Source organism: Gopherus evgoodei, chromosome 1, assembly GCF_007399415.2.
Source record: "Gopherus evgoodei ecotype Sinaloan lineage chromosome 1, rGopEvg1_v1.p, whole genome shotgun sequence".
NCBI lineage: Eukaryota > Metazoa > Chordata > Testudines > Testudinidae > Gopherus > Gopherus evgoodei.
Window position 1 is genome coordinate 323,350,842 of NC_044322.1, and position 16,863 is coordinate 323,367,704.

The window sequence follows — 16,863 nt, forward strand, 5'->3', positions numbered from 1 at the left end:
ACTGCAAGATTCTAAAGTTCTGTATGAAAGAGTCTTAAAATTATGGTTTTATTATGGCAATATTTTTTTTTTGTAATTTTCAAGATGAACTGAGCAAGGTAAAAGATGTTTCAACCTAGTTCTGACTGGTTTTAGCTTGTAAAAAAATTTTCATTTTTATTGCTTCTCATATTTTTAAATTTCAGTAACATACAGAAATTTCCTCCTAGACTTGCTCATTTCTAAAATCACTATGGGCTATATTCTGCTGTGCTTGCCTTTCTCTTTGTTCAGCTCTACTGATGCCAATTAGCTGTTTGTGGAGTAACATTCTCAGCCTGAGTATGGGTGGCAGAATTGGACCATACATTTATAAGATCTTGATAAAATTTAAAGCAAAGGCTTTAAAAAGTTCTGTTGTGAAAAACTCGAAATGATCAAGAAATTAACTTGTATTGCTATTTGTTGTATTTGTTGAAATCTAAGTGTAAAATCAGAGCCATCAATATGTGTACTTATTTGAAATATTCAAGGCTAATTTGATAATGTAGGAAATATGTTAAAAAACTGAACTTCCATCACATATTTATAATCTCTCTAGAGGGCAGTGTCATCCAACTAATGGTATCTTTAAAGTATGCAAAAATCTTAGGTCCAATCTTGCAAATATACAATCAGATAAATTTGTTAGTAACTTTGTGCATAAAAGCAGTCCCAGGCAGTCTGCATAGCTCAGGATGTTGTAAAGTGGATAATCATGAGCCCTTTTGGTCAACAGGAGTTTTACCTGAGCAAGCAATTGAGTCAGTAAATCAGTGAATTGTTTTGATGTTTCCTGAAGGAAATTATGTAAAACACACATGAAATAAATTTGTTTCCTTTAAAGGTCAGCAAAAAAGAAAAGGAGAATAATTTCCAAGCACATTTTATACCAGCTAATGACATGAAGGTTATCCTAAATTATTTATACTTTTCTGTAATTAAACTTAAAATGCCTCACTTTCAATTAACCATGAAGAGCTTTGATTCTTGATAGTTCTCCAAAAGGATGGTATAACATGTGGCTTAACTAATAATGTATATTTAAAATTTAGTTTCCAGTCATCACTCTCATTAAAAAAACTTGCCTATGCATTAGTTTCTTCCAACAAATTATTCCCTATATTGTCTTTTAATAAAACTGCAATTAAATTGGAGCATTTCTCATATGAGGTCTCCTGCTAATCAGAAATAGCTACCTAGTTACATCTTAATTTCAATTTAAAAACAATAACAACAAAAGAACCTTGTGATAAATGAACATTTGTATTAAATTTAAATCTCAAGTATTACAGCACATTCCTTAGTAGTTACATAAGTCAAATGTTTTGTTGAGAGTTTGTGTGAGTTTAAAAATATTGTTAACTCATATTTTGTTTAATAGTAAATCATATTATTATTATTATTAATTAGGGGTAGTATGAGATGTATCTTTAAGATCTGCATCACTGAAAAATTGCTTTATCAGTTAGCAATCATCTTGTCAAGCTTTCCAATAGAACCATTTATTTGAGGGGAATTTTGAGATGTCATTTATATTTTAAAATTGCTATAGCAGGTTTACCATGAATTTTTAACTGCATTGTAATATCAAAGAGAAAAGGATGATGCAGGATTTATGGCTAACTGCCTCACAAATATGAAAGTGTGTCCAAAAATAAGGAGGAACTAGCTTTAGGTGAAAAGAAAATTACACGGGACCTGATCCAAAGCCCAGTGAATCCAATGGGAGTTTTCCAGTTGAGTTCTGTGGTCATTAGTTCAGGCTCATAGGGCTTGTTCCTATACCAGTGAAATCAGTTACTGCATTGGGATTCAAATCAGGAAAACAGTGATGGTAAACATTAAGAGGACTTTCTGATTCTCCTGTTAATGACTGCAGAGAATTGTGCATCTGTCTCACACCATACATATATTGTAATTAGTAATGCTAATGAGTGTTGCTCTTGTAGAAGAGAATGACTGATGTTTTTGTTTGAATTTTATTTTTTTTTAAATCTCCTTGTATGGAGTTAGTTTGAATTTATATGCCGCCCAGGCCCACCTAGAAGATTTTACAAAATGCAATCTTATGTGGGGCTTATGTGTGATATTTTAGATTCTGGCCCTTAATTACCTCTCTTAGCAAATGAGGTTGCTATTGCTCCTAAAAATGAAAATTCATAAGCACAGGAAGAATTGAGCTTTGAGAAACTAATATGTGCCGGTGTTTTAGAATAGCACCAGTTACACTGAATATAAAAATAAATATCTTAATTATAAGAAATAGTTGATTAATTTAACACAGTTACAGAGCCCAGATCCTGGCCTGTCTGGAATAGAGGCAAATGGAACTATAAGGTTTGGCCACTCTTCATGACTGTAGGGCTGTATTCATACATATTCTGAGACACAATCCAAATGAGAGTTTTTTGCCTACCACCTACATGCCCACCAAACTTGCTCCACCTGTAGCACTGTGTCAGGGGAGGTCCTGATATCCCAGTTGTGGAGAGAGGAGCCATTTCCACCCTGGTTGCCAATTACCCATGGAATGGAGATTCAGTGGGTTGCCTGGAGCAAAATGTCCTCCCAAAAAGGAGCTGAAGATGTAACCCAGGAAGATGAGAGGGTCCCAATGATGGTAGGAACATTCTCCTGTGGAAATCAGGGGAAAGATGACATGCAGACTAGGTCCCCTGCAATCCCATATATCCACAAGTAATGCTTATTTTTGGTCAGGGTTTCTGCTGTGCACCCTGCAGTAGCTTCGCAAAAATTTTGCAAACACAATTTGGGGAGGAGGACAGGACCTTATGAACAATGGTACCCTATACATCAGCAGCTGACGATCTCTTCTGCCCCTTGTGCACCAAGCTAAATTTTGCCTCAGAATCAGCCAGCTCAGCACAGAGACAGTTATAATATGGCATTTTACCATGAACCAGAATTTGGCTCCTAGTGAAATCAGTGATCAAATAATAATATAGTTTATTTTCATAATATTTTATGTCATAATAATCTATTCAAACTACTGTGTAAAGAGCTAGCTACCTATTTATAAAGACATTTATCTTAGCTCACCTCAAATTACACTGTTCTTTTGCCCACTTTCTTTGGATTGGGTGGGAGGGGATAGGAATGGGCCAAAATCTGCCACAGACTGAAGGCTAAGTACAAGAAACCTGAGCTATTTAAATGAGCACCATACAGTATAAATGCTTTCTTTTAACGGTGCACTGAGAGAGCATCTCTCTATTATAAAATAGTGCATGGACACATCTGGATCTGTGCTAGTGGATTCAAATGTGAAATGTAAATTTGTATTTTAGCTATGCATCATGGGCATGGTGCACAGCTAAAATATAAATGATATATATATGAGGAACCCATATTAATAATGTATATGATACTGTCCTTCTAGCGGACTTAGTAGGATTTAGCATTTGGAATGACTGAGATGGTGGCAAAGAACAACCTTATACCATTCTTTTCACTCCTTTAATTTAAAGCACTAAAGTATGATGCATTTTTAAGCTGCCTTGTTATTAAAAATATTAGACCATGTTCTACCTTGGGAGTACCTCCAGAGTCGAATAAGTGCACTTTGCTCAGCGGCCACATCCTGATTGCTCATGCATATACATAGTTCCAGTTAAAAACTTGAATGCATCACATATCTCGTTCACCAGAAATTTGGGCCCTGATATTTTAGAAACAGCTTCCAATACTGTGGATGCAATTCTGTGCCTGCAATTATTTGTGACCACAACTGATATTATTTGCATATTTAACTAGCTGATTTACAGGAAGTGAGTTATTAAGATGTTCAAATGCTATAAATTAGAAACAAAATTGTGCCATGCAAAATTGGCAACTAAGTTGAGGTCTTTCTAAAGAAGAGGCCCGTGAGCTCAAGAAATTCAAGTAACTTGCTAATTGCCTTGCCATTGACATATTTTAATTACTTTGCTAATGCTGATAGCTTTCAGAGGACAATTCATTCAATATTTGGCCTTTGCAGATTCCATTTGTTATTCTGTAGGGTTGGAGACAAAAATGGAAATTACATTCTGCAGAAAATATTTGAAATTTCAGAAAAAAATTATCCCAAATTAAGACAAAAAACAAAATTTTGAAACTTTTTTACAAAGTGAAATTTCAAAAGAACTCCATTTTTTCTCAACTGAAGTGATTCATTTAGTAGATGTTTGTGAAATTCATGCATTGTTTGTACTTTATATTTTCTAATTGGGTGCTGTTCTTGTAGTTTTAAGGGCTAGATTCTACCAGTCTTGATTTTAGTGGGACTACTTGAGAAGTAAGGATTAGAAAATATGACTTATAGTGATAGATTCAAGGAGCTCAATCTATTTAGCTTAACAAACTTGATTACTGTCTCTAAGTATGTACATGGGGAACAAACGTTGAAAAATGGGCTCTTCAGTTTAGGAGTGAAAGATATAAAAATTAGAAGACCAAGGCACAAACAGAGGTGAAACTAGCTAGAGACGTAAAGGGTAACAAGAAAACATTCTGCAAATACATGAGAAGCAAAAGGAAGACCAAGGGCAAGATAGGCCCATTACTTAATGAGGCAGGGAAAACAATAACAGAAAATGTGGAAAGGCAGAAGTGCTAAATGATTTTTTTTGTTTCAGTTTTCACCAAAAAGGTTAGTAATGACTGGACGTCTAACTTAATGAATGCCAGTGAAAATGAGGTAGAATCAAAGGCTAAAATGGGGAAAGAACGAGGTAAAAATTACTTAAACAAGTTTGATGTCTTCAAGTAACCTTATGAAATACATTTGAGAATACTCCAGAAGCTGACTGAGAAGATATCTGAGCCATTAGCGATTGTCTTCAAAAAGTCATGGAAGACTGGAGAGCTTCCAAGACTAGGGAGGGATAGCTCAGTGGTTTGAGCATTGGCCAGCTAAACCTAGGGTTTTGTGAGTTCAATCCTTGAGGGGGCTACTTAGGGATCTCGGGCAAAAATTGGTCCTGCTAGTGAAATCAGGGGGCTGGACTCTAGAAGATTAGTATATCTCCTATCATTATTATTATTATTCCAGAACACTGGAAAAGAGCAAATATAGTGCCAATCTATAAAAAGGGAAATAAGGACAACCCAGGGAATTATAGACCAGTCATCTTAACTTCAGTATCTGGAAAGATAATTGCGCAAATAATTAAGCGATCAATTTGCAAACACCTAGAAGATTGTAAGATAAGAAAATAAAAGTAAATAATTGGAGATATACCAGTCTCCTAGAACTGGAAGGGACCTTGAAAGGTCATTGAGTCCAGTCCCCTGCCTTCACTAGCAGGACCAATTTTTGCCACAGATCCCTAAGTGGCCTCCTCAAGGATTGAACTCACAACCCTGGGTTTAGCAGGCCCATGCTCAAACCACTGACCTATCCCTCCTCCAAGTAACAGGCTGCATGAATTTATCAAGGACAAATCATGTCAAACCAACTTAAAAGCTTTCTTTCACTGGGTAACAAGCCTTGTGAATAGGGGGGAAGCGATAGCTGGTGGTATATCTTGACTTTAGTAAGACACTTGATAATGTCTTGCATGAGCTTCTCATAAACAAACTAGGAAAATTTAATCTAGATTGAGCTACTATAAGATGGGTGCATAACTGGTTGGAAAACCATTTCCAGAGAATCGTTATCAGTGGTTCACAGTAAACTGGAAGAGCATATCAAGTGGGGTTCTGCAGGAATCGGTTCTGTCTCCAGTTTTGTTCAATATTTTCATCAGTGATTTAGATAATGGAATAGAGAGTACACTTATAAATTTTGTGAATGATACCAAGCTGGGAGAGGTTGCAAGTGCTTTGGAGGATAAGATTAAAATTCAAAATGATCTGGACAAACTGGAGAAATGGTCTGAAGTAAATAGGATGAAATTCAATAAGGTCAAATGCAAAGTACTCCACTTAGGAAGGGACAATCAGTTGCACGCATACAAAATGGGAAATGACTGTCTAAGAAGGAGTACTGGGGACAGGCATCTAGGGGTCATAGTGGATCACAAGCTAAATCTGAGTCAACAGTATAATACTGTTGCAAAAGAAAAGCAAATATCATTCTGGGATGTATTAGCAGGACTATTGTAAGCAAGACATGAGAAGAAATTCTTCCGCTCTACTCTCCACTGATTAGGCCTCAGCTGGAGTATTATGTCCAGTTCTGGGTGCCACATTTCAGGAAAGATGTGGGCAAATTGGAAAGATCCAGAGAAGAGCTACAAAAATAATTAAAGGTCTAGAAAACATGACCTATAGGGAAGATTGACAAAATTGGGTTTGTTTAGTCTGGAGAAGAGAAGGCTGACAAAGGACATAAGTTTCCAAGTACATAAAAGTTGTTACAAGGAGGAAGGAGGTAAATTGTTCTCATTAACCTCTGAGGATAGAACAAGAAACAATGGGCAGAAATTACAGCAAGGGCAGTTTAGGTTGAACATTAGAAAAAACTTGCTAATGTCAGGGTGGTTAAGCACTGAATTAAATGACCTAGGGAGGCTGCGGAATCTCCATCACTGGAGATTTTAAAGAGCAAGTTAGACAAACACCTGTCAGGGATGGTCTAGATAATACTTAGTCCTGCCATGAGTGAAGGGAACTGAACTAGATGACCCCTAAGGTCCCTTCTAGTCCAGTGATTGTATGATTCTATAATACAATCCAATGGCTGGAAGATGAATCTCGACAAATTTAGACTGAAAATAGGGTATACATTTTTAATGCTGAGAGAATTAAGTATTGGAACAATTTACCAAGGGTTGTGGTAGATTCTCCATGATTAGCAATTTTTAAATGGAGGTTGGATGTTTTTCTAAAAATTATGCTCTAAGAATTATTTTGGGGAAGTTCTATTGCAGAGAGTCAGACTAGGTGATCACAATGGCTCTTTGTGGTCTTGAAATCTATTGAAATTTTGAAATGTTTCAATATTGATCTTTTTAATTTTTTTAATATATTTTAAAAATAAAATTAAATAAACAAAAAGATGTTTTGAAATGAAAAATCGGAACGTTCTGTTCCAATGATGTTGAAATATTTCCCCCCAAGTTTAAACAAATTTGTGTCAAAATCATCAAGATTTTTCAAAAAGTTGCAGATTTGATGAAACACCATTTTTCAGTGGAAAACTATTTCACTGACAATTTTCCAAGCAGCTCTAGTATTGTGCATTTCAGAAAGTAGGGCTTGCTCCTGAAGTCCTTACTAGGACAAAAATCTCATTAACCCTCCATCTAGAGGCATTTTTATTCAAGAAGAACTGTAGAATTGCTTCCTTAGGCCCGAAACCTGCATTTGGCTCTACACAGGCAGATTCCTGCCCCCATTGACTCTGGATTATGCATGGGCACAGAGGTCTGCCCATGCACTGCTCTTTGAAATATTGGGGCTTTAATTCCAACAACTGTGAAATACCTTTTCATTTGCGGTGATAATGTAAAGATCATAGACATTGATATGGGTGAACTGTACTCCCTAGAAAAACTCTCATTTGGGACAAAACCCGCAACCCTAACTATTGTGAGAAGTCCCATTGACTTCAAGTTTCAGGGTTGACCTGAGAAAGGGTTGCAGGGCTAGTCCCTTTACTATGTTCTTTTATTTCAATAAAATAGTAAAAATATATTTTGAAATCCTAATGCACTCCTGGGCCTGAGCATTTCAAGCATCTGGTAATACAAGGCTAATAGAAACATATGAGATCTATAAAGTGTATCTATTTATATGCAATAATTTGATTCTCTGTAAAAAGCCAAGTAAGGAGTGAAATTTGGCTCAACTGAACTGACTTCAGTGGAAGCAGGATTTCTCTCATGAATCGCTAGGCCAAATTTCCAGAACTGACAAAATATTAAAATATTGCAATTTCAGTTGCAACTTAGCAGTCATGTAGCTATTTGCTATGTTAAGAAAAATGTCCATTTATATTTATTGATCAAAAGAACAATGTTTTGAATTACATGAGTAAAAATATAATATTAAAGCTATCTTTAAACACTTCAATATTATATATTCAGATCCCTAGAAGCATTGAGTGTCTGCTAATTGAAATTTAAAATGAAACATTTTCTTCTTGAAATTATATTTTAACAATCAGCATTTTTACAAAGAAGTTCTACACTGCTGGGATGCTCTGTTGCATAAACTCTAATACTTTGCTATACTTTCTGTCTGCCTATTTTCTTTAAACTGGTTTGCAAATATGTATATTTTCTGCCACACAGTAAAAGTTAGAACGGTAAGTGACATTACCTAGGGCTCTTATAAACACATTCAGTTATGCTGTGCTTTTTGTTGACATTTAAATATGGATTATTTCAATTTTCTCTGACTACAGAGGCAAGTAATAGTAGCCATGAGTCTCGTATTGGTCTAGCTGAGAGTCTGGAATCAGAGAAGAAGACAGTTATACCACTTGTGGTCGTATCAGCTCTGACTTTTATCTGTCTAGTGATTCTTGTGGGTATTCTCATATACTGGAGGTAAGTGATTTATTTTTGCAGTTCTACAAAGCTTAGATTTGTCCTATTAGAAAAATGTAATTGGCAAGAGATCAGACTGGATCCTGACTCTCTAACAGATACTATTATTATTTATTTGTATTGCAGTAGTACCTATTTTGGTAAGCTATTAAAATATTCACTTGCATATCAAGAGATTTTAAAAAATAAATAATTGATGTGATTGTTTGTTTACCTTTAGGAATTAAATGATATAGGAAAAATAAAATTAAACATCGCAGCTTCCTTTTCCACATGTACCAGAAATGTATCTGTAGGGTGATTTACAAATTTAGTACCCGATCCTGGAGTTCTTGACGTCAGTGGGAACTTTGTAAAGGGATGCTGGATTAGGTTTTTAACTCCTATTAAAATGCAGTGAAGATAAGTGTATAGTAATATAATTCTGTATCAATCCAAATTTAATTTTTTTACATGGCTATTTTTTTCCATGTTTTAAAATTACTTACGGAGCGCCATCAGCATGGAAGGAGAAGTACAAAGCAGAGGAAGTTACAGGTCCTAACCTAAGGGTCTTCCATGCAAGCACAGATCCTACATTAGGCCAACAGTACAGCACGTGGCCAGGGATGGAACCTTTTCTCATTCTCTAGCACACAGAGTTCCACCATCCCATATGAAGTGGGAGGATTAGCAGATGCTGGGCCTGCACTTGGTGCTCCTCTAGCCCAGGGGGGATTCCACAGAAAATATGGAGGTTAAGCCTAGGGCTATGATAACAGTCATAACTAGGGGATTCCCTAGTAGCCAGAGGCAGTGCTAGAGTTCCTGAGCAGGAATATGTTGGAGTCCCTCTTACTCCTCACCTACCTCCTAAAAATACTAATTGCATTATTTTCAGAAACTAAAAAATAGCCAACATAACATATACTAATGCACTTGTTAAAAAGTCCATGTTAAATTCCATGAATGGTATTTTGGGGGTAATACTAAATCAGGGCCTCCTTGAGCTGCTTAGGGCACTAAGCAATTGCTTAGTCTGATTATGCTTAGATCCACCACCTTAGCATAGCTCCATTGTACACAAGGTTTTCTGTAGGCCAAAGTGAGTGAGGAGACAGAGGTCTCCAGGACAATAAGATCCATGCAGAACGCTCGTGGTCCTCTAGTTCCAGAGGTGGGCTCCATGGCCTATTCCCTGGGACAATTAGGGAGAAATTCCCTTGCAAAGATTTCCTCCCCCAAAGCCTCCTGTTAAATTATGGTTCTAAGCTATCTGATCCCATATTATTATATATATTGTGATCGTGCCAAAACATCCCAGTCAGGAATGGGGTCCTGTCATGGACTCTCAGGTTTAATGCTATGCCCCCAGCTTTTGAACAGTCTCTTGGAGGAGCCTTTTCAATGTGCTGGACACCTAAGGTGTCTCACTCTTCCTTCTGGGTAGGCCATGCGGCCTCAGTGCCTTCCAGGACTAATCCTCTGGGGCTTTAGCACTCCTGCTTCACCCCATGAGCTCTGTTCAGCGAATCCAACTGAGATAGACCCCGGTTCAAGATTAATACACTCTTCAGGGACTCAAGCAATGTTTTCAAAAGAGCAGGCTTTATTAGTCACCTGGCATGTAGCATTGACAGTCCTTAGGTTAGTATAGAGCAGAAGTCCCCAAAGTGTGGGGCGCAGAGGAACCTTCGGGGGGGGACGACATGGCGGGGCCCAGGCCAGCCCTCGGGGGGGCAGAGATAGAGTGTTACCCAGCTCCTCCCCACTTCCAGCTCTGCTCCAGCCCTGTCTCTCACTGCGTCCCGGACTCCTGGCACTGTCTCCAGCCTCGGCACAGTTCTGCTGCCGGCGCCACACCAGCCAGCTGCTGCTGCTTGCCACAGCTCCATTCCCGGCCTGGGGGGCAAGGCTGGGAGAGGAATTGCCCTTGTCCACAGGCCAGGCTGCCAGCCCCCACCGCAGCCTGCCTGCAGCACCGCTCCCACCCCCAGCTTTGGCCTCTGGCTTCCCTGCTTCCAGCTCCATCGCCATCCCCATCTGCAGCCCCAGCCTCGGCACCCTTACCGCTGTCTGGGTCTCCCTCCCCCCCCAGCACCAGAACCCCAGCACCTCTGCCAGCCCCAGTTCCAGGAAGGTGTAGAGGGGTGGACTGGGACAAAGGGAGGTGACCCTCAGAATTTTGGGGACCATTGGCATAGAGAAATAAAGGTTAATACCTAGTCCATTCTGGTCAGCCCAGAGCAATTCACCAACCTGTAGTTAACTCCATTTTCAGACTCTGTCTCTCTCTGATTTTCTTCCTTAGACAGTTCCCAGGTTAGAGAGCTCAAACTTCTTCCAGAGCCCACACTTGTTCCCCTAATTTACATCTCTCAGTCCTTTGTTCTTGAGCTGGGGTCTCTGCTCGGCTTTGCTGCTGATAGCTTCAATCTAAAAGTCATTGGAGCTTCTGTTGTCTCTCTTAGCGCCTTGTTGGTCTGGGTCAGTTTCAACTAGTTCCTTAATGACTCTGTTCATTGTACCCAGACAGGGAGATGACACGCAGACCTATGTGTCTTTGCCTGCCCTGAGAGTAAACTTAATCCTTTTTCCCTTCCCCCGCTAACTGAGTAACAATGCAAAGTATAGGGGGAAAATGAGGCACACACAGAATTCATAAAAATATTACAGAAAAATCCTGCTTTGTCATAGGCCCTATTCTACTCGGTTCCAAGCAAACATATAAGATGACACAGGAGTAGAGCTGTGTAAAAAATGTAAACAACCGGGGGGGGGTAGGATCACCAAAAAATTTTGAATTTTTTATTTTTTTGAAAAATTCAAGCAATTCTCCAAGCTGATCAGAAAACCGCGGGGGTGGGACGGGGACCTTAAAAACTTTTATTGAAATTAAAAAAAAAAATTACCAACTTTACGCAGAAGGTAAAGATGTGAGCAAATAGAGATATTGGGGCAGTTTGGCCAGCCTAGGCCATTGTGTGTGGGGGCAGCAATCCATCCCCAAGGAAGGGAAGTCAGTATTTGCGCCACCACCTTTCCCTCGAGGGTTCGACTGGTGGAGCACCATTCTTGATTCTGATGGTACTTCATGGTTATACTGCCAGTGTATTTCCTGGCCTTCCTGGCCAGTACCAGCCATTCTGGGCTTTCTAGCAGAAGGCTGTGGGCACTGTGCATCATACCAAACCCACCCTCTGCCAGATAGATTTTCTGCCAGCAAAGAACTTTCTCTGTCAGCGTAGCCCAGGACTGAATCTGCCCATTTTGCCTTTTGGAGGGTGTCTCAGCTTTTTCTTTAAATAGACATCTTGTATTATCATTGATATGCTCCTGGAAAGGAAGTCTAAAGTGAAGGACTGCAGTGGAGTGAAGATAGATGTTAGAGGTACAAAGAGGAGGGCATACCATGGTTGATATATTATCTGCATTACTGTCTTTTAAATAATGTGAATCCACGGAAATTTAAACAATTGGGGATAAATTCAGACATGATGTAACTAATAAGTGTAACTTACATGTGAGTAAATCTGCACAAATGAGTGCAAGTGGCTGTAGGTTACATACCAAAGATATGGAAGGGTAGGGTTGTGCCAACAGCCAACAGGGAATGTAAAGTGTAAGGCAAAGCACAGGGGGCCTGCTACATTTTACACCTTTGTACGTTCTCCTGTTGGTTCTTTTCCTACAGCCATCCTCTTCCACCTATTATGCATGTGCATTACATCTAGTTTCACTCACGTGAACACCACTAGTTAAGGCATCTCTAAAATGTCCTGATAAAGGTATAAAGTGATAGTGTTGTATTCTAATAGATTGTCATGTCAAAATAACACTCAACAAAGAAGCATGACAAGTGTAAAACAAATACAAAATGAATAAATTCAGGAGTAATAACACACTACTATCTATCTAAATCTGGCCTCTATTGTTGTAGTATCTCAGCGTCTCACAGTCTTTGATAGATTAAGCCGCACAACAATGCTGTGAGGTAGGAAAGTGCTATTATTCCCATTTTACAGACAGGGAACTGAGCCACAGAGAAACTATGTGACTTGCTTGAGGTCCTACAGGAACTCTGTGGTGGAGCAGGGAATTGAACCCAAGTTTCCCAAGACCCAGGCTGCTATGGTAACTAGCAGCCCAACCTTTGACAGTATTCAAGCTGCTGAATGAAAAATGATGTTTTTAAAATATTTCATCTTCATAGTGAGTCTTGGAAAGGAATCAGTTCATGTCCAGAAGAATTGCACAACTCATTTCCTAGATTACTTCTAGTCAGTTGATTATGAATTCTACCACAGGGATTTATGGTTAACTCTCCTTCATTTTAGTGACAGGCTTCTCTTAGTTTCACATTGTCCAACATGAATGTTCATATTCATCTTCAACGGGCTTTATTTTTAAAGCTAAATGATATTCGAAATCTTTCCTGTTTACAAAAGAAAACAATGCCATACACTTTAAGACCCAGATTGCATGGTGTAGTTTTAGTAATCCTACACATGTTATGAGCTTGTTCTTGTCAAATGACATTGTGTTCATTTGGTATTCTTTCTCAGAGAATGCACAGTTTGAAACCCAGTCTTTCAAAATATAACAAAGATCCCTTTAGAGTAATATCTTCTAGATGTTTAATTTAATCCTTTGTGTATTTCCCATGTATTACAAAATAAAATATGGAGCTCTTTTTTGTTAATCTTCAAGAGAAAATTTTGTTGACCTTATGCTAAAGCCAGTAACATATTTTCTATGTTTTTAAAAGGAATGAAATCTAAATATCATGTACTGTAATTTGGACTTTGTGGCCTGATTTTCAAAGGTGCTGAGCACCCACAGCTCTTTTTAAAGTCAATGGAAAATTAGGACATTGACTTTATATGACAATTTTATTTTCTTTGTACTTGCAAAATGTTCTATAGGAAGAAATGAATAATAGAATGAATCCCTAACAGAGCAATTGTCATGTTTAGCTTTAGTTGGTTTTAAGTTGGTATTTGATATCAGGTATGAGCCTTTTTTGTTTTATTTTTTGTGGGCCAAATTCACGCTAATTGCTCATCAAATACTTAAACTTGCAAGAAACTTATCTCTGTATGCTTATTGACAACAATGTTCGCAAAAAATGGTGGTGATATAGCCACAGCTATTCAGTGGAGCGCTTTGGTCTGAAGATGAGTCAAAAAGAATCATCCCTGGCAAAGCTGACAAATACCTGTTTTTCAGATTCATGGAAAAATGCAGAAATTATTTTGTTCTCCCTTCAAATTGTTTGTAAAAACAAACCGCAGTTGTGACCAGCAGAAAACTAACTTTACAGTCTAACTCTGTTCTCAGTAAAGAATTATTGAACTTCCACCTCCAGAAATTCACAACTCTTTACTATTTCATGAGGCAGAGTTTCACTCTTTTCATGGTGAAAAGCTGTCTTGACTGGCAGAAATGGCAACTTTTAACTCTGATATTTTCTAATATTTTTTATTCAGATTCCTTATATGAAATAAAAATGTATAATTTGCCCCTTTCTAGTTTGGTCATTCAAGGCCTCTTGTACCTCAGGCAATGAGTTTCCAGTCAATATAATTGTCCTTTCTCTTCCACAGTCTAGGTTTACAGTGACTAGGCAAAGAGATCCTTTTTATTCATTTCACAGCCTTGTCCCTTTGGACACATTGTTTTGTACAGCCTTTGGGAGGATTTTTCACCCAAAAATAGAATATGTGAAACCAAAGAAAACAGAAGTTTCAGTCCTCATAATAGAGCTTCACTGGGTATGCTTGAATCTGCTGGTTTTGTTGAATTCGTGTCTGATGCTCTGGCAGGGCCGCCCAGAGGATTCCAGGGCCTGGGGTCTTTGGCGGCGGGGGGCCCCCACTTTGGTAGTAATTCGGCGGCGGAGGGCCTTTCCATTCCGGGACCTGCTGCCAAATTGCTGCTGAAGCGGGACCCGCCGCCAAAGTGCAGCTGGGTCTTCGGCAGTAATTCAGTGGCAGGGGGCCCCTGCCACGGGTCTTCGGGGCACTTCCACTGCGGGTCCCAGAACAGAAGGGCCCCCCACCGCCGAATTACTGCCGAAGACCCAGCTGCACTTCGGTGGTGGGTCCCGCTTGGGCTGTAATTCGCCGGCAGGGGGTCCTTTCACTCGGAGCGGAAGAAGCTCTGGGGGCCTGGGCTCCGCAAGAGTTTTTGGGGCCCTTCAGAGCGAATGAAGGACCCCGCTCCAGGGGCCCTGAAAAACTCTCATGGGGACCCCTGCGGGGTAAATTGCCCCTCTTGCCATCCCCTTCTGGGTGGCCCTGCGCTCTGAACCCAAATTTCATTATTGATGACTTTCTGCTTTGGTGAATGGAATTTGTATTTTAGGGTCACTGGGTGAAAAAAAGTCCCAGTTCTGAAAAATGAAAGTTTCCCTATCCTATACCAGCAGCAAATTACACCACCATCCTTGCCTGTAGAGCTGCACTGGCCAGCTGTTGGAGGTTAGAGCCAAGGCTCTGTCCACTCCCTACCCTCAGGGGAAGGGAAGGAATAATAGGCACCTACTTATTCCTGCATGCCGAGAGCTAAGGTCTACCTAGCCTACACAGGAGTGAAAGGGTGGGTGGAGGGGTTGTTACTCCCCAGTAAGCCCCGGATAAAGAGTCCAAGTCATAGTCTTGCCCTAAACTGTTCTTTTTTAATTATTCACTCAGCTCTAGTTTCTTCAGGACAGTTTAATGTGCTGCTGTTTGCCTTACACTACTGCTATAGCCTCTTTAATTATTGCAACCTCTTTAATACTGTCTCAGGTTTTAACTGAATAATCTAAGAAGTGCAATGTCTGAATTGTGAATTACACAGCTTTAGGTATGAGATCCAAATACTGAGGCAAAAAAGTGTAAATTAAATAATGAGGTTAACATTGATTGATGGGACTTTTGTCTGCAAGTTTAAAACAGTCCTCACTTTTTTCATTAAAGATGAGTGGTAATTAGGAAGTGACATGGCTATCAACACTTAGCTTAGTCATGAAGGCTTTCACTGCTGATGCAGAGCAGATGGAATACTTAGTATGAATCTTGTTCTAGATTAAGTATTATGCCTTGAATTTTTTCTCCCAGATGTTTTAGTGTATAATTTACTTGAGGCTACAAGGGATAATTAACACACAGTATGTTACTAGAATGCTTTAAAACACTCTTTAGATGTGAAAATCATTACACAAATCTTTTTCAATTTATACTTTTTCATGCAGAAATGTGACAAAACACTGTAATGTGACTGTATACACTTAATGGAACAAGATCTTTTGGAACAATTGCATCAAGCTTTTTAGATTTTCCTGTTGTTATTTTTATTTATTCATGTATTTTAAATCTGCCCACGCTGTTAAAATGCCCAATGCGCTGAGCATCAGGCCAGGATGTTTAAAAGTAAGTAGTGATCTTTGGTGCCTTAATTTTTGGGTGCCCTATTTGAGACATCTTAAATGAGCCTGATTTGTAGCAGGTGCTGAGCACCAACACTTGGGCCTGAGAGCAGCCTTCCATGACAGACCACCTCTCTCATCATGACAAGCAGATGGAGTTGCAGTCAATGAGGGCACTGATGATAGATCTCTCTCAATATATTAAAGCAGGGGTGACTGCCAGGGTGTTCTCCAGCAGGCTCTGGGATGCCCTCTTGATTCTGGTTCAAAATAGCCCTGATTAGTTGACTGTCAGGTCATGCTGCAGCACCCATATATTTACCCAGCCTCTGAAGAAAAATAGTGGACTGAGTTATCGGCTATTGTGCGGGTGCTAATATTTGATTAAGAGAAGCTTCTTAGTAGAAGGGGGACTGAGATTTATATTTCATGTTGTATTTTAAGTCATTGGCAGGGTTCTTAGTGCCTGTGTACAAGTGCTTTTTATTTATCTAAATCAAAATAAAGTACATAATGGATAGTCCCTGCTCGAGACTCCTGTGGATGGCCAAAAATCCTCCAAGGCTCTTGCAGATATTCTGTGAGGGAAAATTCCTTCTTGGCCCCAAGTTTGGTTGTCATGTGAATACTCTACGATTTTGTTGTTCATGTAACTATCCTTTTATCCGCCTAGAATCCTAGAGGGGAATCTGCCAGGAGCTATAGGGACAAAAAATTCCAGACACTGATTACAGTCTCAAGGAATAAAAAAAAAAATCATTCCAGGAGTGTGTACATATTTCCCAAATACTTAGCTGAAACAGTTCTCACCCAAGTGTCTGTGATCTACATTTATGTTTTTCTAGAGAATGCTAACATTTCCACTGCCTCTTCTTCTCTATACTTACTAGTCCATGTTCTTCAGCTTGTCATCATAGATAAGGTCCTGCATAGCTTTGGTCACCAGGGAAGTCC

General features: G+C 39.2%; 1 protein-coding gene across 6 annotated transcripts in view; it reads left to right on the forward strand.

Annotated features, from left to right (window-relative positions):
* The window catches only part of PTPRZ1 (protein tyrosine phosphatase receptor type Z1), a 202,286-nt gene that overhangs the window by 156,307 nt on the left and 29,116 nt on the right, over positions 1–16,863 (forward strand). For all 6 annotated transcript variants that reach the window (XM_030549104.1, XM_030549106.1, XM_030549105.1 and 3 more), the window contains exon 13: positions 8,375–8,519. In XM_030549104.1, coding sequence (XP_030404964.1) covers positions 8,375–8,519 — 145 coding nt within the window. The remainder of the gene's footprint in view (positions 1–8,374; positions 8,520–16,863) is intronic.